At 39.5% G+C, this 21,886-nt stretch overlaps 1 protein-coding gene across 2 annotated transcripts in view; it reads left to right on the top strand.

The window, feature by feature from the left end:
• LOC149470057 (protein unc-13 homolog C-like) overlaps nt 1-21,886 on the top strand; it is a 434,551-nt gene that overhangs the window by 43,669 nt on the left and 368,996 nt on the right. For both annotated transcript variants that reach the window (XM_089668057.1, XM_089668050.1), the window contains exon 5: nt 3,323-3,492. In XM_089668057.1, the coding sequence (XP_089524183.1) occupies nt 3,323-3,492 (170 nt within the window). The remainder of the gene's footprint in view (nt 1-3,322; nt 3,493-21,886) is intronic.

Raw genomic sequence — 21,886 nt, 5'->3', positions numbered from 1 at the left:
ATGTTAAGTATTATCGGAACCATGTGAATACCTGTGTGTATGCATAGATCTGAAAGACTACAAGGTGTTTCTTACTGATATGAATGAAGCTTGAAAAATTAAAAGCAGTGGCTGGGAGATAGTTGAATTCTGGACACTCTTTGTGTGATCCATAATTCTCTCTAAAAGGCTCTACCTCTTATTATATACAATGTTGCTTTGGAAGAATAAGAGTGAAGCTGGACAGAAAGAATATACAGTAGGTGTTCTCTTACTAAAGGTTAATAAATACCTCCGTTGCACATTACCAAATGCTGCAGTACATTGCACTCTGACTTGGCTCCCTATTTACTAAACTTTGCAATCAGTTGCATCATTTGATGGTTTTTGAAGAAGCAATTTTACTACAGTGTGCTGGGTTATCATGTATTATGCTGTACAGTTAAATGGTAATGGGTTGATTTACAAAAGAAAAATAGTCTGTTCACCATGGTTCATGGAAAACTCACATCCATATTAAACTATATTCACTCAATTTTTTTAAAACACGGTCTCCTTGCTTGGAGTATAATCCCGATCTCAAACTTGACAGATCTCTACTCTCCTTTTAATGCGTAAGATAACCTGTGATATAGACGTACCAGACCAAGTATCCCTACACTCTCCTCCTCCTCACACTACTTCCCTCTCACCTTTTCTTTTCAACTTATTTCCTTCTAGTCCTCTTTTTCCTTATCCTCCCCATCCCTTTTACTGACTCTTAGCTTCACTCGACCTAAACCAGCATATTTCTTCTCTGCTTCCTCATTTCTCATGGTTCCTTCTCCCTCACCACTCCCTCCTCTCCTTACAATACTACTCGGATTATCTCCTCCTTTCACCTTATTTAAAACTGGTGCCATAGGTAGCCTTCTCACAGCAGCTTACCTTTTTTCTGATCTGACACCCTAACCTTTTTCTTCTATGAAAAAAGGGGGGGGGAGATAGGCGCATGGAATAAGCAGTCCACATAGTCTCTAGGCTGGATGTGGGATCAGAAGTTGGCGAAGGAATAACCGGCATGAGACACCCGGCGAGCTGTGGTAGAGTGAAGCAAAGACTCTTGAGTGTTTCTCTTCTTAACCTTTTCTTCCATCCCACCACCAGAACCACCTCTCCTGAAACCAGTTACAGCTGCAAACTATTTTTCTCCTGTACGTGGATCATCACCATAATAGACAATACCACCTTCCACTTTCAACAGTTATTTCCAACTGGTGCCATAGGTTGCCTGCTCACTGATTTGACACCCTAACCCTTTCTTTCCACCCACCTCCGGAACTACTTCTGAAACCAGTTACAGTTGCAAACTATATTTCTCCTGTACATGTTCAGTATGTCAATTTATATTAAATATGTCCTTCAATGTAGCACACATGCTCACTTACACTCTGTATAAAGTGCATATTGAGTATATGTTTGTTGTATTTATATTTTTGTGTTACACTTTGTAAGAGAATTTGCCTGAGAGCTTAGTGAATGTGGTGGTGTTCTACTTTACAACAAATACCCATTAACATGCAAGAAAAATGTTTTTTAAAAATGCATGTTTGCACGCACATGACTGGATAATATGGAAGTCGGCAGAGCTTCACCTCATCCAATAAGCCCTGTGAAAATTCAGTTTGCAAAGAAAAAGTTTATTTAGCTTTAGCAAATTTCCCCCCCCCCCCCCTTCCTGATGTCTTAGCTAAGCGGTGTCCATGGTCCTGAAGTGTTCAGCACTGCTCCTACCATTTTTCAGCACACGTGCTATTAATTTTCTTTTTTTCTGCTATTACACTAAAACCAAGCAAACTGCTTCCCCCTCCTCTTCCTAGGAGATACCAGTCTAAAACACCATCTATACAGGTAAACATCTTCATGGCTAAGTAGGTGACAGGATCATTCCCTTGTCATTGACTTTAGCGATTTTAGTACATGTTACAAACGCAAACTAAATTAGTTTGAAGGGGCAAAAGCTATAATTTCCAGTGTTTTTCTCCATCTTCTCTTCACCAATTTAACCCTTTCTTTAATGGATATTACATCAATAAGGCACAGACAACAGTTTGTTAAATCATCCATTGATTTTTATGTCTTTTGACACCAGTGAGCTCTCAGTGGCAAAGGTCTCAGCTTTGCTGCTGCCATTTGAATTCAAGCTAGAGTATCACAATTTGCATAAAAGCTGAAGAGACTCACTCCTTCTGCCAGAATCTCTAGAATATGTAGATATGTGGAGAATATAATGGTAAAGTGAGACCTCTATAATGTTCATGGCTGGTGTGTGGAGACAGAGACTCTGGTGAGAGAGTCCACATCAGAATTCCTAATATCAAGGGACCCAGGGGTGATTCAGATGAAGACTACCTGGATATGAGCACATATTATTATATTATTATTGTACAGGATTTATATAGCGCCAACAGTTTGTGCACCACTTTACAACATGAAGGCAGATAGTACAGTTACAATACAATTTAATACAGCAGCAATCTGAGGACCCTGCTTGTTAGAGCTTACAATCTAAGAGATTGAATCACATATGAATGTGATACTGCTCAAACTCATCTGAATTTTCTCAATCATGCCGTATAACACACGGTGCTATACAGTGAAAGCAGCTAATGTTGCACCAGCATTGAAAAGATAAAGAATATAATGTATTTTATCCAAACATATCTCAAATAGTTTCTGAATATACTGTAGAGTACTGAAGAAAAAATACACCAGATCTGGTTCTTAACTAACATATCAAATATGAATAGAATGTTTATAAAAACCAAATAAAATTTTGTCTATAATAAAATATTGTTTTAGAGATCAAAGAACACACCACTTCTATCAATAAAATCAATATTTTTATTCCATTACAAAAAAAATCCAGACTAACAAAAGTATTTTTCGGTAAAATTATATGCTTAAGGATATATCTTAATGTATGTTTTTATAGATAGGTCATAATTCCTGTAAATCCAAATTGAAGGTCCTGGGGAAGCACATATGCCAAATGTGTTGACCTCTCTAGATTACTGGAATTGAAGAGTCTTTTGTACTGAAGAAATGATCAATAAAATTGAGTGCTGACCTTAGATTGTGTTTAATGACTGTTGTTAGTCTCGATTTTTTTAATGTAATGGAATAAAAACATTGATTTTATTGATAGAAGTGGTGTGTTCTCTGGTACCAGTAAAGTCCGACATTTATTTTGTTTGATCTTCACATAAAATCTTGATTATCATTTCTAGTTTTGTGTTTCAAAACATTTCAAACAATATACTCTATTTGTTTTTTATTTTATTTTTATTTTTTTTATTGCTAGTGAATGCCACAACTCCACAGACAGAATAAAGGTGAGAGTTTGGGATGAAGATGATGATATAAAGTCCAGAGTCAAGCAACATTTTAAGAAAGAATCAGATGATTTCCTTGGGCAGACAATTGTTGATGTGAGAACCCTCAGCGGTGAAATGGACGTTTGGTACAACTTAGGTAACTCAGCATGTGGAAAAATGTTTTGGCATGGTGTCATATTGGAAACAAGTCTCATGTAGCTTGTAGTATGATACTGAATATTGCAGCTATTTTGACCACCTAAAGACAAGTGGGTGTGGAAACTTTTCTTCAAGATACCCATCATGAAGATAAGTTTCCAGGTCCTGAAGGTTACATTTAACAAGGATTCTGTATGTTGCCTACTAATTCAGGAATATATTCTGGATGCATCATTTGGATGTTAGAGCATGCCTTATATGACCTACAGTATAACATAAAGGTTAGTCCTTCTATTGTGTGCTTTTCCTGCAACCCATAGTTTGAGGATTTCAGCAGCAGAAGCAGTGCTGACAACCTAAAAATCAGTGATCAGGAGTAGGTGTGACTAGGTGCTGATTGACAAGTTACAGGTTTGTAAATCAACAATGATGGTACTGGTAAGACATCTCCTTTTATGTCTTCTTGTCCCACTTTAGTGCAAACAGGCACAAAGGTGACAATACTGTTTTGAATATAGGATCAGTATAGCAGTGTTGTCACCCATTGGCAGGATTAACAAGTATTTGTGAGACTTTGCAGAGTGATTCATAAATTTAGATACACTTACAATTAAGTGTCTCATCCCAATTTTTTTTTCATGCAAGGCCACAGTTCTACTTTAAGAACAGTGCTCCAGGACAGTGCAGTGTAGCAGACCCTTAAGTCTTTAAAAGAAAATTAAGAAAAAAAAGCACCGTAGGGTAGTGGTGGTTTTTTGTTTTGTTTTTTTTTTGTTTTTTATAACGTACATTGTAGACTGTCAGAACAAAAAATGCAGCTAGACTTGAATTTTGTACATGTAAGCTAGAAAATACCATCCCTTAAAGATAAAAAAAACTCTAATTTAAAAAGAAAATCAATTTAAGTGTGTATTTTTAACACAAAAAAGTCCATTCGATTACTCTTCGCCTCCTCCAAATTCCTTTTTTTGCTGCTGTGACCTGACTTCCTGTTAGAGGATGGCTACGTTCATTCTCCTCGGTCCCCTGGTATCAAGGACCATAGCCACCATCTCTTGATTACTGCCAAGATGGACTATCTACTATGGACTGTAGGATGTGTAGTGTGCATAGAGCAGTGTTCATGACCGCAGCCAATATGCACTCTTCGTTCCAAACAAAGGGAAACGAAGGGGAATGGATTCTATTTGGAGAATAAGGATATGGTTAAAGGTTACTTTTAACTCCTTGATGCCAACGTTACACAAATATGCGGCCTCACAGAACTGGGCTTTTTTCCATGGGGCCGCATATTTGCGTACCTATCTTTGTGCTGGGAGCGAGCCACATGGCGCTCTGATGTAGGGAGTTCATCTCCCGAAACACGTTAGCTTACCTTATTAACGTTCTGTTGTCACTTTGGGCTGTCGTTATGGACTCTTCTTGTCTGTTTTTATCCCCCTTTGGTTTGTGAGTATGCATTTATATGCTTTATAATAAATGCTTGGTTTACTGCGTTAATGCACGAAGAGAGTGCTCGCCCTGTTTTGCTTTTGTTCACCAATATCAAGATTTCCCGATCTTTAAGGGCTGCACCTCTATGAATGACAGTTTCAGTTATCTTAGTCTGCATGAAGATTTGAGAGCTGGTTTTGTTTGTTCAATTGAAAGTAGGAGGCTGAATCCTGTTTTTCCAGTTCACAACGGCTTCTTAATGCCACTCAAAATTGTTAAAATAGGGAGCAGATGGAGGTGGCCTGCAGCATTGCAGTGGGGCAAAAACAACATGGCCTGAATGTGGGCGGGGCAGAGCAGCTGTATCCTTGCTGACTCCTCCATGCTGTAGGTTCACAGGGTTCTTGGGCTATGCCAGGCAGTGGGCGGAGTCACTCGCCCTGCACATGGCTTACCTTTCCATGTGTGCGCACACTCACCGATGCCCAGGTCTGGGTGGAGGCCGTGTTCAGGTGAAATCAACCTTAAAGGGACCCCCGACTTAGAGATAAGCTGTGCATGTGTGTAGTAATTAACTGTACAGAGTTCCTCTGTGAAGTGCTGAATCCCATGTCACTACACACCTTACTGTAACTGTTGCACTTAGACAGGACACTGCTGAGCCCTTGCCCACTCCACCTGTCCAGCGTACCTCTGCCACTTCACTCCCAGTGACAGAATGGGGTCCCGTTGAAAGCCTAGTGTGGACCTCATGCGTGCTGTCACTTAACTCCTTGTTCTCTCTCTCGTACCATTTGGCTAGGCTCAGGGTATCCGTAATGTAGGTTTGGTCTCGGTTGCTATGGGAAACCAACCACTGGGGAGGGAGCCAGAACACTGACCTCCACGCTACTAGAGGACACCTCATCTTATTCAGGTACTCCTCCCCTTTTGATACTGAGTTAACCCATATAACAGACTTGCTTCATACCCTGTATGTGCTTTAATTGACCCAAATGTTTGTGATTGGCATTAACCATCATGCACCCCTCTGAGCCACTTCATACCATTCTCAAATAACCGTTAACGAACTTTACTGAAAGTCTTTGGTAGCAGTACAGCTTGTGGTATGAAACACCGTAAAAACGTTCCATTCCTAACTAACTATTCTAAGTTGTGGCTGCCCAGGCATACCTTATACAGGGGAGAGTCCATAAAGTGGTGGAAGTTCATAGTGTGGCAGTACTCCAATAAGCTAGTGCCTTCAGGCAGGCTGCAGGTCCCAGCAGTTCCCCTCCAAAGAACTGTGTGTCAGCATCTCTGGCAGTGTGTCCAAGACTACAGAATCCCCTCTGGGAGGATGTGGATTGTAAAGGGTTACATCTTTTGTGAACTTCTTGCTTCTATGCCCATGTGGCTCGGCTCAGAGCAGAGTCCTCCCCTCTTTTTATAACAGCGTAGGGGAGAAGGCAGAGCCCAGAAAGAGTGGGAACTGCAGAGCTAGCATTAACCATTCCCTAACCTGGGCAGACTAGCTAGCTCCGCTAACACAGAACACACATGTAGGCAACCTACAGAATTCAGCAAGCTCTGGTGCTTTGCAACCATCTCCATTCACAACCAATGCACTGTAAACACGTAAACTCCCCTGTGGAGTTTATAGCGTATTTTCACCTTGTACAAAATAAATAAAAATCTCAAGGCATTGAGGAACATCTCCTGATGTGACTTGAATTCTTGTGCAATGTGCCCGAAATGCTCATAGGTGTATTAATGCACATTAATGGCTGCTTTAAAATGCACTTCCTGTGTGAAAGAGCCCTAATAAGAATCCCATAAGATAAATATATATTTAGTTCAACTACCTAATGTAATCCCTATCTGTCACAAAATTTATGGCCACTCAAGAAAAATATAGTTTGCAAGAACTGACAATTTATGAAATAAAAATATGGCTTGGTATAGAAGGGGTGCAGAGTTCCCAATTCTTGAATGATTAATAATATGCTAGACATTTACTCTTTTATAACATTTTGCTGTCTGCAAACGTAGGGAGGCATACATCTGCTCACCTTCACTTTACACTGGTCTTCCAGAAGATTTAGCATTTGGCACATTGAATTAACTTACATTTTTAACAGAGACTCTGCATCATGAAGAAATAGTCTAGCTACCATCCCAGGTAGGGCCATGAAATATTCATTTAATGGAATTAAGTTTGAGAGAGAAAAAAAATATGTAGGTCATGGAAGCAGCAGAAGATACACAGATAAATTATGTAACAGAAGGGTTTGGTAAGGATATGTTTTTGCTGTGCAATTTATCATACTACCTGAGTGAATATGTTGTTTAAAGATATAACATGAGAACACCACTTTGAAAACTGTCATTACTGTCTCACCGCTGTTAAGGATCGCCCCCTCATTAATACATCAGAAGTTCATAAGGAAAACAAGGTAAAAATTAAAACGGTAAAGTGGGTAAAAGTTTAAAGCAGTATTAAACCCAAAAAGCAAACATCTATTATATTGCAGTTTACCAACTCTTAGATGTGGTAGCTGCATTTGTTTGCTTTTATAGGCTTTCTTTCCTTTATTGTCATCTGTTGATCCTGCCAATAGGTCTTTTGATTTTTGACATAACAAGCTGTCCTGCAGATGTAGCATTTAGAGGGTTGAGGCAAATCATTTACCACTCAAAAGGGTGCTTACAATAATCACCTTTTGTTCATTTTTATATAAAGCTTTTATTCCAAAGAAAAAAAAAGTTTGCTCTACTTGCTTATAAAATGTTAGCTGTACTTCAGTTAAATTGGTAAATTGGCTAGTGCATCTAACACTCCCTACCCTCTCAGAATGAAAATGCTAATGTCTAAATGTGTCTCTGCTGCTCCTTCACCCAGAGTAGGGTATCCCAATACAGGAGGGGTGTTACTGGCCAGATTGCCAGGTGAAAAGAAAGCCAAAGAAAACAAAACAAATGCAGCCACCACATCTAAAGATTAGTATGCTGCAAAATATTGCATTTTTGGTTTTGGGTTTAATACTGCGCTAACAGAAATTGACTTGTTCAGTACAGTAGTATTGTATATACAAGAATTGTACGTTCAGATCTGAAAAAGAGTAATTTAAACTGGTACAGTTAGGTACTGCATGTGCACCCTTTGTTCATTGAACAAGCTTGTATGTGAGTGTGCATGTCTTATGCTTTCTTGACAGAGCTAGCTGGTACCTCATGACGTTCATTGTATATAGATGTGTCCTCCATCTTAATGTTCACATAGTTGCCCAATTAAACAGTGCATTGAGGTCAGCTTGTAAATTGGAGACATCATGTAAGGACGTTATTCCACTGCACAGCTTGATGTCATCTGCAAAAACTGAAATGGGATTTTTAATCCTGGACCCTATATCATTTATAAATATATTAAAAGGTAAGGGTCCCAACACTGAACCTTGGGGTACACCACTGATAACCCTAGACCATTCAAAGTATGAATCATTAACCACTACTCTTTGAATATGATCTTTTAGCCAGTTTTCTATCCATTTACATATGGATTTTTCCAAGTCTGTAGACTTTACCTTACACATTAGCCGTGTGTGGGGAACTGTGTCAAACACTTTAGCAAAATCCAAGTATACCACGTCCACCGCCACCCCTCTGTTCAAGGTTTTGCTCACCTCCTCATAAAAAGAAACTATGCCAGTCATTAAAGAGTCCCTAAAAATTAGAAACAATGGCTTTGAAATGACAGAGCTCAATTTTTTAAGCACCCGTGGGTGTATGCCATCCGGTCCAGGTTCTTTATTCACCTTTATTCTGTCTAAATATTTTTGGATCCTATCAATTGTGAGCCAGTGTGGATCATCTGGAGCTGTGTCAATACCATGCCTATTATGGACAAGAGCTCCCCATGCCCCTATATACACAGAGCTGAATAAGGTATTTAATAAATTTACCTTCTTTGTCCACAGTCACCCACTCTATATTATTTTGTAAAGGGCTTACATTCTCGGACCTGACCTTTTTACTATTAATATATTTGAAGAATTTTTGGGGGGTTGTCCTGCTATCTTGCAATCTATGGTTCATTTTCACTTTTTGGGGCCTTTATTTCCTTTTTGCATATTCTGTTATATTCTTTGTAATATTTAAACGATGATGGTGTTCCTTCATTCTTATATTTAATATAAGCTATTTTCTTATCTATAGCTTTTTTAACTTTGTCCGTAAGCTGCATAGGTTTGAATTTTAGCCTTTAAACTTGTGGACCATGGGAATATATTTTGCAGTGTGTTCACATAGTCTTTTTGAAGAACTCCCATTTCTGTGTTGCGTTCATTGATGCCAATATTCCCTTCCAGTCTAAGTCTTGGAGAGCATTGGAGAGAAAATTAGCTCTCTTAAAATTGAGTGTTTTTATTTTTCCCCTATGTGCTTGCTGTTTACAGCTAACAATAAATGAAATCATGTTATGGTCACTGCTACTCAGATGCTCTTTTATATGGAAATTCATAATAAACTCTGCATGGTTTGAGATTACCGGGTCCAGCAGAGCATCATTCCTAGTTGGGGCCTCTATGAACTGTGCAATAAAATTGTCCTGTAGTAGGTTTAAAAATGTTTGCCCTTTAACTGTTCCTGCAGTACCATTACTCCAGTCAGTTTCTGGATAATTAAAATCTCCCATTATCATCACTGTCCCAGCCCTTGCAGCCCTCTCAATCTTTGCAAGGAGCTGAGTCTCCACCTCATCATTAACAGTGGGAGGCCTATAACAAACTCCAATGATTACCTTTGTAGTACGCACCCCCATGTGCAGTTCCACCAATAATACTTCAGCCTCATCACACTCTCCATCAACTAGGTCCTCTTTTACACTCGCTCTGAGATCACTTCTCACATAGAGACAGACACCACCGCCTTTCCTATTTACCCTGTCTCTCTGAGAACATAGCCAGGAATATTAATGGCCCAGTCATGTGAAGAATGAAGCCAAGATTCTGCAATACCAATTAAATCATAGTTCTCTTCATGCACCAAAGCTTCAAACTCACCTCTTTTGCTTGGCAGACTTCTGGAATTGGTGAACAAACACTTTAATACATTGACACCTTGTTAACACGTATTTTTTATTTTCATACAAATGGTACCAATTCCACTGGTTGTTTGTAACATGGGAACCTTCGTATCATCTGCCATAGCCCTCCCCCCATCTTTCCCCTTTCTACCCACCAATAAGTACTGACCCCTGTCTGATCTGTCTACCCATTTTTAATTTAATTCACCCTCCCCCCTTTATCCTAGTTTAAATACTCCTCCAGCCTCCCCATAAACCTCTCCTCCAGCACAGCAGACCCCCTTCCATTTAGGTGCAAATCATCTCTAGCATATAGGCTGCACCCCAATAAAAAGTCAGCCCAGTGCTGTAGAAACCCAAATCCTTCCCTCTTTAGCCATGCATTGAGTTCTCTAATCTCCCCCTGTCTTTTCTGAGTTGTGCATGGCACTGGTAATATTTCAGAGAATATCACCTTGGAGGTCCTTCTATTCAACTTGCAGCCTAGCTCTTTAATTTGATTCTTAAGGAGCCTTCACCTTCTATGTATTCTATCATTGGTTCCAACATAAACCAAGACAGCTGGATCATGCCCAGCCCCTCCCAATAATTTATCAACCCGGTCCACCACATGCTGAACCCTGGAACCAGGGAGACAGCAAACCATTCGGTTGAGGCAATCCTGGTGACAAATTATTTTGTCAGTCCTTCTGATTATAGAATCCCCTACTACCACCAGCTGTCTAGGCCTTCCTGCACTACCCTCACCACCCCTCCCAGATGGGCTGCCCTCCCGGCTGTTAGGGATAGCAGTGACATCCAGGGCTGCCACCCCTGAGCTTGCCACTCCCACATCTTCACCCAACTTGGCAAATCTGTTTGGGTGCACAAACCCAGGGCCGGCCTTCCTTTTCTGTGAGCCCCTATCACTCTCTACCACTTACAGTAACCCATCTTCCTACCTGATAATCCTGATTATCCCCTCCACCCTCCACATAAATCCCATTAGCTACCTGCTCAGGGAGCAGAAGACCCCTTTCAAGGTTGTCGGTTCTGCTCACTGTTGCAACTTGCTCCTCCAGATCTCTAATGCGAGTTTCCAGAAGGGCAACCCGCTCACGTCTGTTGCAGCAGTATCCATCCTGGAGCTGTTACTCCATTGCTGCATACATGCACAACTGCACTGCACAACACTTTACACCCTGCTAGCACTCATTATCCCAGTTACAATATTAATAGAAAATATCAGATGTCACTTACAGATTAGTAGACTCCTGTTATAATCTCCTGTTTTCAGCTCCGTTTTTTTTAACTCCACTTATCAAATGTCCACTGTGTCAAAAGTCCAGCAAGCAAAATACAGGCAAGCTCAAGAATGAGCAATTTACATCCTTTTTTTCACACAAATAGAGCTTTCGGTGGTATTTGATCACCTGTGCACTTCTTATTTCTGGCGCTATAAACAAAAGTTTTGGGAAAAATGTTTTTGGGGAAAAAAAACTGTATTTTCTTAGTTCTTTTATAAGATATCCAAAAAACTCAAATTTCAACATAAATTTAGGCCAAAATGTATTCTGCTACATATTTTTGGTTAAAAAAAATCCCAATTAGGGCTCATGTACATGGGGTGTTTGGGAAAACTCTTCTGAACGATGGAAACTGAATGCTGGAAACCGTAGGTTAAAAAACATCAGTTCAGCCACGTTTGCATACCGCGTTTATGTGCGTTTGTATTTAGAAATGTTTTTAAAAGCCTCAGGAGACCTTCCCAAATGCCCAGAATGCACTGAAAAATTGTACAAAATTAACTATTTCAGACATTTTGAGAGGAATAGAGAGAGCAGAAGCAGAGAGAGCAGTATGTGTTGAGATTACCTGTCTTTTCTGGTTGTATTCACTATGGATCACAGCATGAGCATAATGCATCACGTTCTACCATTTTTTCCTTCACGCAAAACCTGGAACTGACTGCATTGGTGTACTGGGCTCATTTGAATACATGGAAAATGCTTTGCATGCATTTATGATGATGAAAAAAGGTTTTGGACAGGGAACAGTTAAAAAAACGCTTCTAAACGCAAATGCTTATAAACACGGTTACTCACGTTTACAAGCATTTGGTGTTTGAAACGCCGGTAAAATCTACTCCTGAACGCAAGTTTGGTGCATTCAAAAAAACGACTGTAAACTCAACTGCCTGTAAGTGACATAGTGTTCATGGACACATAGGAAAACATTAGTGAGAGTTCAGGGGCTGCTGAAAAAAACGCTGAACAGCTCCTGAACATCAGTTTAGGAGCTGCAGTGTACATGAGCCCTAAGTGTATATTGATTTCTTTGTGTGAAAGTTCTAGCATCTACAAACTATGGTATAGATAATGGAATTTACACAGCTTTTACTTTTACTGGCCATCCCATTTCTTGAGGTGCTGAAATACCAGGACAGTATAAACACCCCCAAATGACCCATTTTCAGAAAGTAGGCACCCTAAGCTATTTCCTGAGAGGAATATTGAATCCATGGAAGATTTATTTTTTTCCACAAGTTTTTGGAAAATGACAAAATATTTTTTTTTTTTACACAAAGTTGTCATTTAAATTATATATTTCTCACACAAGCCATTGGTATATGTGGAATTACACCCCAAAACACATTCTGCTACTTCTGCCAAGTATGGGGATACCACATGTGTGAGACTTTTTGGGAGCCTAGCCACATACAGAAGCCTTAAATCCAATGACCACTTCTGAAGGTGCATAACTTCCTCATTTCACTTCTTCACTACCTATCACAATTTTGGAGACCCTGAAATTCCAGGATATCACCTAACCCCTCCAAATTACCCCTTTTTGGAAATTAGACACCACAAGAAATGTAAAAAGAGGCATGGTGAGTGTTTTGCAGATCTCATTTTTTCTCACAAGGTTTTGAAATATAAAAAAGAAAAGAAAAACGTTTTTGCTTTCTTTCTTCATTTTCTAAAAACTTGTGACAACAAAGGAGATCTGCAAAATATTAACCATGCTTATAAAATTTCTTGGGGTGTCTACTTTCTAAAAAGGGGTCATTTGGGGATTTTGGTGCTATCCCTGCATTTCAGGGCCTCCGAAACTGTGACAGGTAGTCAGCAAGTGTAATGAGAAAATAAAGCCCTTTAAAAGCCTGAAGGTGCTTTTTGGATTTTGGGGTCCTGTCCTGTTGACTGCCAAAACGTCTCTCACATGTGGTACCCCCATACTTGGGAGAAGTAGCAGAATGTATTTTGGGGAGTAATTCCACATATACCCATGTCATGTGTGAGCAATAAATCATTTAAATTTTTTTTTATTTTCCAAAAACTTGTGCTAAAAAAAATTAATTTGGCTATTGACTCAACATGCCTCTCAGCAAATAGTTTGAGGTGTCTACTTTCCAAAAAGGGGTCGTTTTGTGGGGTGGGGGCATTTTATGCCCAGCATTAGAAGTTTATGCCACACATCATACACTCTTACTATTTGAAATTACTTTGAATCCTCAAACATTATATATTTTTAAAGCAGACACCCTAGTGAATAAAATGGTGGGTGCTGCATTTTTTATGTCACACAGTACAACTTCAATGGGCATTTTCAGATTCTTTTTTGAGAAATCTGGGGTTTGTCAGATTCTAGATATCTCCTCTGCTCTTACATTATCTAATCTCACCAAGATCAGTGTGATCAGATGCTTTCCCAATTTACAAATGGCACTGTTTATATCCTGCAAAACTGAAGTGATGGAATGCTCGTAGCTTCCGATTTCTTAGACTATAGAAGTGATTGACACCATTCCGGTCTCCAATCAGCTCTATGGTCAGCTGTCAGAAACACCGGCTGCATTCTCAGCATCCCCCGATGGCATGGAACTGACCGAGAAGGCCATGGAAGGCAGCGGGGGAAGGGGGTGTCGTTTCCTGCTGTTTGGAAAAGCAATCCTACATCTAATTAGCCACTAGGATTGCTTTTACATGGAAGCCGATTGCTGGCTGGAAAAAACGATACCAGGATGATGCCTGCAGCTGTAGACATCATCCTGGTATACCCATTCAAAGTCCAGTGATGTACCAGTATGTCTCTGGTCCTTGCTGGGTATATATGCTATGTTCTTTTTTTTTTTGTACGCAGCCTGTGGGCTGAATTAAAAAAAAGAGAAGAAATCTCTGCCAGAAAAAGTGCGTGGTATGCCCACCATTAGAATATAATGTCCTGCATCCACCCACTTCTAATGGTGGGAACACATTAGGTCGCACGGTGTCACATGCGCTAATTCCAAGATTGTACAAATGTCTCAATAGTGGCACGCTTGAATAAAATTGTCCATGTATAAGTGGTACCCCATATGGAAAAAGGGTGACACCAAGTCCCAAACTATATTGTCACTACTCCCCATGTAGTCTGGGCATCTGGGGGGCTCCACGTGACTATCTTTTCCCTCGTAAATCTGAAACTTATATGTATAGCCTGTTGCCCTTTCACAGGTCTTATACATCTTGACCCCATATCTGGCACGCTTGCTGGGGAGAAATTGTTTGAATGCAAGGTGGCCATAAAAATTGATTGACTCATCAACGCAGATTTTTTTGCTGGGGACTAGACATCTACAAATTTTTGCTTAAGGTGATTTACAAGGGGCCAAATTTTGTGGAGCCGGTCAAATTCAGGGTCAACCCGAGGACAATAGAGTGGATTGTCGTTGAAATGCATAAAACACATTATACTCTGATATCTATGCCTGGCCAATGCAGCAGAGCACACAGGCATATGATGAATCGGGTCTGTGGACCAATACAACTGCAATTCATTTTTTTTTTTAGTAATGCCCATGTTGTGGGTAGACCCAAAAAAAATTTACATTCGGAAACCGTAATGGGTTTTTATGTGAATTGTTTGGCAAGGTTTGAATTTGGGTTGGCCGCGATAAATTGTTCTGCATATAAATTGCTTTAATCCACAATCAATGCATACAGATCTTCCATGAAAAACAGCTTCAAAAAAATCAAGGGGAGTAGTTAAATTTGTTGTTTCCACCTGAATTCCGGGTTGGGCAGTGAATGGGGGAAGTACGGGTGCTGCAGAATTTGTGGGCTGCCAATCGGGATTTGCAAGCATATCCGGTAGGATACTAGGGACTCTATGGGCCTGTGTGCAAATTCTTGGTGGTTGTGGGAAAATACTTGTGCTCGCCACCGCACCAGCTTATACTGCAGTTATGGGACTTGCCACATCACCAAGTGATACTGCAGTGCTGGTATGTGAAAGACCAGGATGTACACGGCCGCTGGTGCTTGCCATTTCACCAAAAGGTAGAGCGGCACTAGTACTGGCACTCTGCTGCATATGTGAGTCATCAACAGTTACTGTAAACTGCTAGCAGAGATCAGGCCTGATTCTGCAAACACTGTGGTTTTGTGTGCAATGTATCAAGTGACAGTGATCTACTGACACTGCACTTGCTGGTGGAGAAGTGGGGGGGTAAGTGTAGGGGCTAAACGCAGGTGTCGGGGCTGATCCCACTAACGCTATGTTTTTGGGGACACTATACTAATGTGAACGCTAGTATAGTGTTGATCTGATCAAAGATATTGATCCATTCAGACACTGTACTAGCAATGGAGGTTTATTGTGTATGAGCGTGTTCCTGGCAATTTAGGGGTTAAATGTGATTACTGGTGTACTTACAGGCAATCTGACACTATCTGGGAGGGGCATGAAAACCACGGGTGCGCCAATCACATATATATATATATATATATATATATATATATATATACATGCTTTTGCGCACCCGTGCCACTCTGCAGCAGTATTTCTGCTATAGGGGGGTCAGGAAGTGGTTAAAGAAGCGGTTTGCGTTACAGCTCTGTGTTACTTTAAGTGACAATTACGCGGTCATGCAACGCTGCACCCAAATGTAGTTTACAACCTTTTTTTTCCCCAGGATTTGAGCTTTCTTTTGGTGGTATTTGATCACCTGTGCATTTTTTATTTGTTGCGCTATAAAAAAAAGACTGACAATTTTGAGAAAAAAAAACAATATTTTGGACTTTTTGCTATTAAACATGTCCAGTGTTTAGGCCAAAATGTATTCTGCGACATGTCTATGGTAAAAAAAAATCCCAATACATGTAAATTAATTGGTTTACGTGAAAGTTATAGCTTTTATAAATGGTGATATAGATAATGGAATTTTTTTTTATACTAATAGTGGCGGCGATCAGCGACTTGTGGCAGAGATCAGCGACTTATAGCGGTACTGTGGCGGGCTTTCTGACACAGGGGGGAATTGACTTGGTGTCACTGACATCCCCAGTGACAGGAATACAGTGATCAGTGCTAAAAAATAAGCAGTGACACTGTACTAATGGCACTGGGCAGGAGTGGTTTAGCATGAGGGGCAATCAAAGGGTTAACTATGTGATGGGAGTGTTTTTACTAGGGGATGGTGGGTGTGCTTCACTGTAAGCACACTGCTCTGGATGGCTCTGCTCAGCCATCCAGAGCAGTGTGCCCAAACTGACTGGAAGCAGGGCTGTTGGTAAACAATGCAGCCCTCCTCCAGTCGGCCAGGACCCGGTTATTGGCACCCGGGGCCGCGATCGGCGGTGCGGATGTGAAAATGCACAATGACAGATATATACGTGATCCTGCACACAGGTGCCACCCTGTAGCAGTATATCTGCTATGGGGCGGTCGTTAACTGGTTAATACTGACAGGGGTACTCCTAATCATCATAATCAACTTTTATTATTTTATTTAAAACCTTTATCTCAAAAGTAAAAAAATAACTAAATACCTGTTACTGTAACTGGTTAAACATAATAGTTGGAATTCAGCTTTAATTTGTTACTCAAGTCCTTCTAAATCCATTGTGTTTTTAACACTATCCTCCCTTCAGACCGAAAATGCCGCTGTTGCCCCTCTGTAAAGTGGAACCTTTCACTGTATAGTAAGTGTGTTACTAGCCAGAACTCTAGGCGAAAATAAAGGTAACAAAATATTTAAAAATAGAAAACTAATGCAGCTACCACAGTCAAAGATTGGTACGCTGCAATATATTAAATTTTTGTCTTGAGGTTTAATACTAGTTTGTTACTAAAGTCATTAGCACCCCTCTATATCCAAAAATCATAGTAACCTTCCAATAGAGGCTCACAGCAAAGTGTTTAAACATTCCATGAGATGAGACATTTATTTCTTTATAGATTTCATTATTATGAATGTGCCTTTTAAAACAACAATACAATTAGTGTAATATATCTAGAAGAAAAAAAAGTTTATTTTTATAGATTCCATTATTGTGAATAACAGAAAACAAAAATAAAATAAATGTAATATAACTTTCCTAATTACCCAGATGACTGGTATACATTGTTTATTTATTGTAATACACCATCAAAGTTCTGCAATGTATTCGGCAATTAATGGCTAAATTTACTAAAGCATTACATTTAAAGAACATTGCTTGCTGTACTCTCTAAACAGTTGTCAAGAATTATAATTGTGTTAAAAAAATGGAGATATTCAATTTTAAAATAACTAGTTTTATTTAATTACTATTAAATTCCTTTAAGACAATGCCTTTAAGCTGGGCATTTCAGACTCTAGCCCACAACCAGTGTATCCATATAATTATAAATTATATTCAAGTGTAGCGTTTTAGTATGATGATTTTTTATATAGTCGTTGCTATAAACATGACGCATGATTTTTCATCCTTGATGGGTGGGAAGTGAGAACACATACATGGGGCATGTGTGAAGGGCAATGGGAGTAAAGAAAACATAGGTGTAGGAAGGTAGCCAGGAAAATACAAGCATGGGAATAGATTTGAGCAACACAAATATGGAAAAGGAATGAGGAGAACAGGAGATTGGGTTAGAAGGAAAAAAGAGCATTAAGGAAGGAGTTAGGAGAAAACATTTGTGGGGTTAAAGTGAGGAGAACACAGCTGCAGAGAAAACATGGGTGTGGAGAGGGACTAAAGCAAACCCCAGCAGGGTGAGGCAAAAACAGGGGAAAGAGCAAAGAAAACACAGGCATAAAAATGGGAGTGTATAGAAAACAGAATTGTGGAGGCAAGGAAATAGACATAGGCAAAAAGAAAAGGGGAGTGACCGCAGACAACAGATGTGTGGAGGGAGAAAAATACATTTGGGGCTTGGGATTGAGGAGAACATTTGTGTGAACAGGAAGTAAGTAGAACGTAGCTGTAGGGAATGAGTGAGAAAAAGGCAAGCTTGGGGAGGTAGTGAGGAGAACACAGGAAGGGGATAGAAATGAGGGAAAAGTGGGTGTAAAAGAATGAGAAAAAGACAGGCTTAGTACACAGGTGCATGTGTGTAAAAAGGGAGGGAGCAATATTTGGAAATTGGTGTGGAGAAGAAGGAGAACAAAGATCTAGGGAGCGACTTAAGAGAGCATAGGTGGAGGTTGGGAGTGCTGAGATCACAGGCATGTGGACTGGGAGGGAGGAGAGCACACACATGAGAAGGGAGTAAAAAGAATATAGCTAGAGGTGGGAGTGAGGACAACACAAGTGTTGGGTTAGCCACAAGGAGAACATAGGTTTTGGGTTGGGAGTGAGGTGAACAAAGGTGTGGGGGATGGGAGTGAGGAGAACATATGTAGAGATTGGGAGGGAGGAGAACACAGGTTTTAGGTGATGAATGAAGAGAACACAGATTTTAGGTTGGGAGTGAAGAGAAAACGGCTAATGGGTTAGGTGTGAGGAGAATCGCGATGTTGTGTTAGGAGAATACAGATGTTATGTTTAAAGTGAGGAGAATACCGGTTTTGGGTTAAGAGTGAGGGGAACACAAGTTTTTGATTAGGAGAGAGAACAACATTGTGGAGAGGTAAGAAGGGGACCACAGGCACAGGGAACTACTGAAAGAAAAAAATTAGGAAGATACAAGAAATTCAATCCATCTGCAGTCAACTTTAGCCTTTAATTTTTTTTTTAAATCTACAGCTTCAAAATGACATGTTAAAGACTTGATCTACTTTGAATATATGAAAGCTTTTTATCCTGTCCTTTTTACCCCATCATTTTTAATACTCTGAAATAATGGTTACAGTAGATGGGAGAAGAGTGGGCAATTTGTAAAGACAGAGGTGTACAATTATAGGAGTCATGTGCTATATAACTTGTGAGGTACACCCACTTCACAGTGAACGGTGGGCTGCAATAAGACAGGCTTCACTTACAACTAACGCTTTAAATGTGTTTGTCATAAAACAGATTTATAACTAAGTCTAAAGTTTGCTATTTCTTTTAGCTGGTATTCCATGTTTAGGTTAATTTGTCATATTACAGTTAATGAGGAGAACCATTTTTGGTAAGATTCTGCAGTAATACTCGGACCAAGTTAACTCTACACATACTTTTATTGTGGGCGTACTGCTTAATTTATTGTTCTCACATAGTCACCTGAAAATATTGTAATAAAGTATTATGCTACACTTTTAGATATGTCTCATTTCTCATCTGCATATTTTAATTTTCACCTTCTCTGTGTCTGACCTGTCACTTATTCAGAGTTAATTGCTTGCTAACCATTATACACCTAATCTGACATCTCATGTTTGCATTACCTTACCTGCCTGCTTAGACTTTGAACATTGTGTGATTTGAGACAAAGCTGCTTCATTTACATAAGCTTATGCTTCAGGAGACAAGTCTATTTCAAGTCTGTGACTGATTCGAAGTTGACACCGCTCGTCCACAAGTTTCATTATTTACAGGTTTTCACTAATCTTGTATAGTTGACACTAAATTACATGGACAGGATTGGTGCTGTTTTAATTTTGATACATTGTGTTTACTTGTATTTGCATTTTATTTTAATTAAAATTAGTTGACACAGAAATTATAATATTTAATTAAATATTTGGAGCAGAGTTGAAAGTTTTAATGAGTATCATATTTCAAGAAAACTTTTAATGAGAGTCGAGACTGCTTCTGCTGACTTCCTTTGAAAATACAAATTTTTGGATGGTGATTTGATGGCTTTAGTACTTACTGAAAAAAGTATGCAAATTATGAGTTTTGACTTTACATTGACTTTTCTAATCTGCAGGTCTGTCCAAAGTCATTGCCCCAAAGAATCAAAACCAAATATTTAGCATTTGCAAGAGGAGGGTAGTAATGGCAGCCTCCTTCTTTTTCTCATTGTAGGATTTTTTGATTTGAGATCTAGTGTTAAAGCCCAAGGCAAATGAAAACTGTTCCCTTGCAGTGGAGCTGTGCATGTACTGCAAGGGTTAATTGCTCTTTTTTCTGTAGGGGAACAATAAAAGGAGATATACTTACCTGATCCTCTGCAGCTCCCCACAGCTAGACTAGTTCCTGCAGCTTCTGGACTCCTGCACTCTAGTGGTCTAGGGTCCTGATGTCATCAAGACCAGAGCACGGTCTATAGCCCTGCTGTGAATGTGAGGATCCTGAGAAACAGTCCAGCATCAGATCATGAGGGAGTGCTGCCTTCTTTTGGGAGTGGAGGATCAGGCAAGTAAAACCTTTTCTCCTTTCCCCTAGTCAAAATGAGTTATTAACCCTTGAAGTGTAGGGCCAACTTCTGACCAGAGTTGGACTTTAAAGACCAACTTCAGCTTTCCTAAAATTCTTCCAGTCCTGTTCTCTGCACCTAACATTTCATAAATTAATGCATACTTACCTTACTTTTGAGTGTCTTCCAAGCAGTTTTATGAGTGCTGTCATTCTTCCTCCTCTCTAGCTTAAAGCTATGAGGACATGCTTCAGAGTGGTCTGGCTCCCTTGTTGTGCCATGTAAGGGCCATTCTATGCATCAGTACACTGTAAGCCCAGGCTGTAGGATTACCCTGAGCCCAGGACATGTATCAATGACAGACTGAGCTCACAGGAAGGGTACAGAAGACATTAGGCATCATTCAACCCAGAAATGGGGTTTTGACCACTGGCAGACAATTATGCAAAGAGCAGCACTAAAGGTTGGAGAATGAAAGCAGTGAATTTGAACCAGTACATTTCAGTACATTTCTACAAACAACAGAAAAACACAAAGGTGGAGTTGGGCTATAGCTAATGAGTTAGTGCAATTATAATGTTCTAATGATGGGATACCTACCTCCTTAGTTGTAGATATAGTTGGGTGAACTTTATATCATTCTGGTTAATCTCACTGTTATTGCACTATAGGAAGGAAACCTTTTAAATAAATATTTAAACGAGCAGATGTGAGAGTCCTCAATGAAATATAAAAGGGGCCTGTATAAGTATGGGTAGTGCAGACAGTCCGACTGCTCCTGGGAAATTAGATTGGGTGGATGGGAAGGGGGTAATACTAAAGGCCTCTCATTACATTTTCAGGATAAATCAACAGTTCTCTTTTCTCACTGTTATTTTTCATTCTCCTAATTGTTCTGATCAATTAGTCAAATCATAAAGATTTACCGTAATAGAATAATATTCTAATTGGGTATGGGTTACTACAATTTGCATATATTCCCTGCACTTTGCACTGTTCAACTAAAAGAACCTAAATCTTTTTTTTTTTTTTCTTTTTTCTCGCGCTTTAACTTGCAGTATTGTGAGGAGACTCAACATTTCTTGTATTAAATAAAAGAGAAGGCCATTGGTCACTGTAGCTTTAGGCAAATGGTATGAAAAGGTCACTGAAAATGTTAATCAACTTAATACATTGTATTTGGTATTTAAAAGAGCCCAGAAAAAAAATGCTTTATGGTAATTGCCTTTTCCACATGTTTTATGTTGCTTTTATCTTCCCAGTTTTACCGAATCTCATACAATCTGTAAATAAACATGCATTTATAAATTACATTCATTGTTTTTTGTGGTATTCCTTCAATGTTTAACACCAGTTGTAAGTAAAGGCTTAAAGTTGTATGTAAATCTTG

This window comes from Staurois parvus, unplaced genomic scaffold, assembly GCF_062004578.1.
Source record: "Staurois parvus isolate SC_StPar_1 unplaced genomic scaffold, SC_StPar_1.0 ptg000054l, whole genome shotgun sequence".
NCBI lineage: Eukaryota > Metazoa > Chordata > Amphibia > Anura > Ranidae > Staurois > Staurois parvus.
The sequence above is the reverse complement of the archived record's forward strand: the minus strand, read 5'-3'. Positions and strand labels throughout refer to the sequence as shown.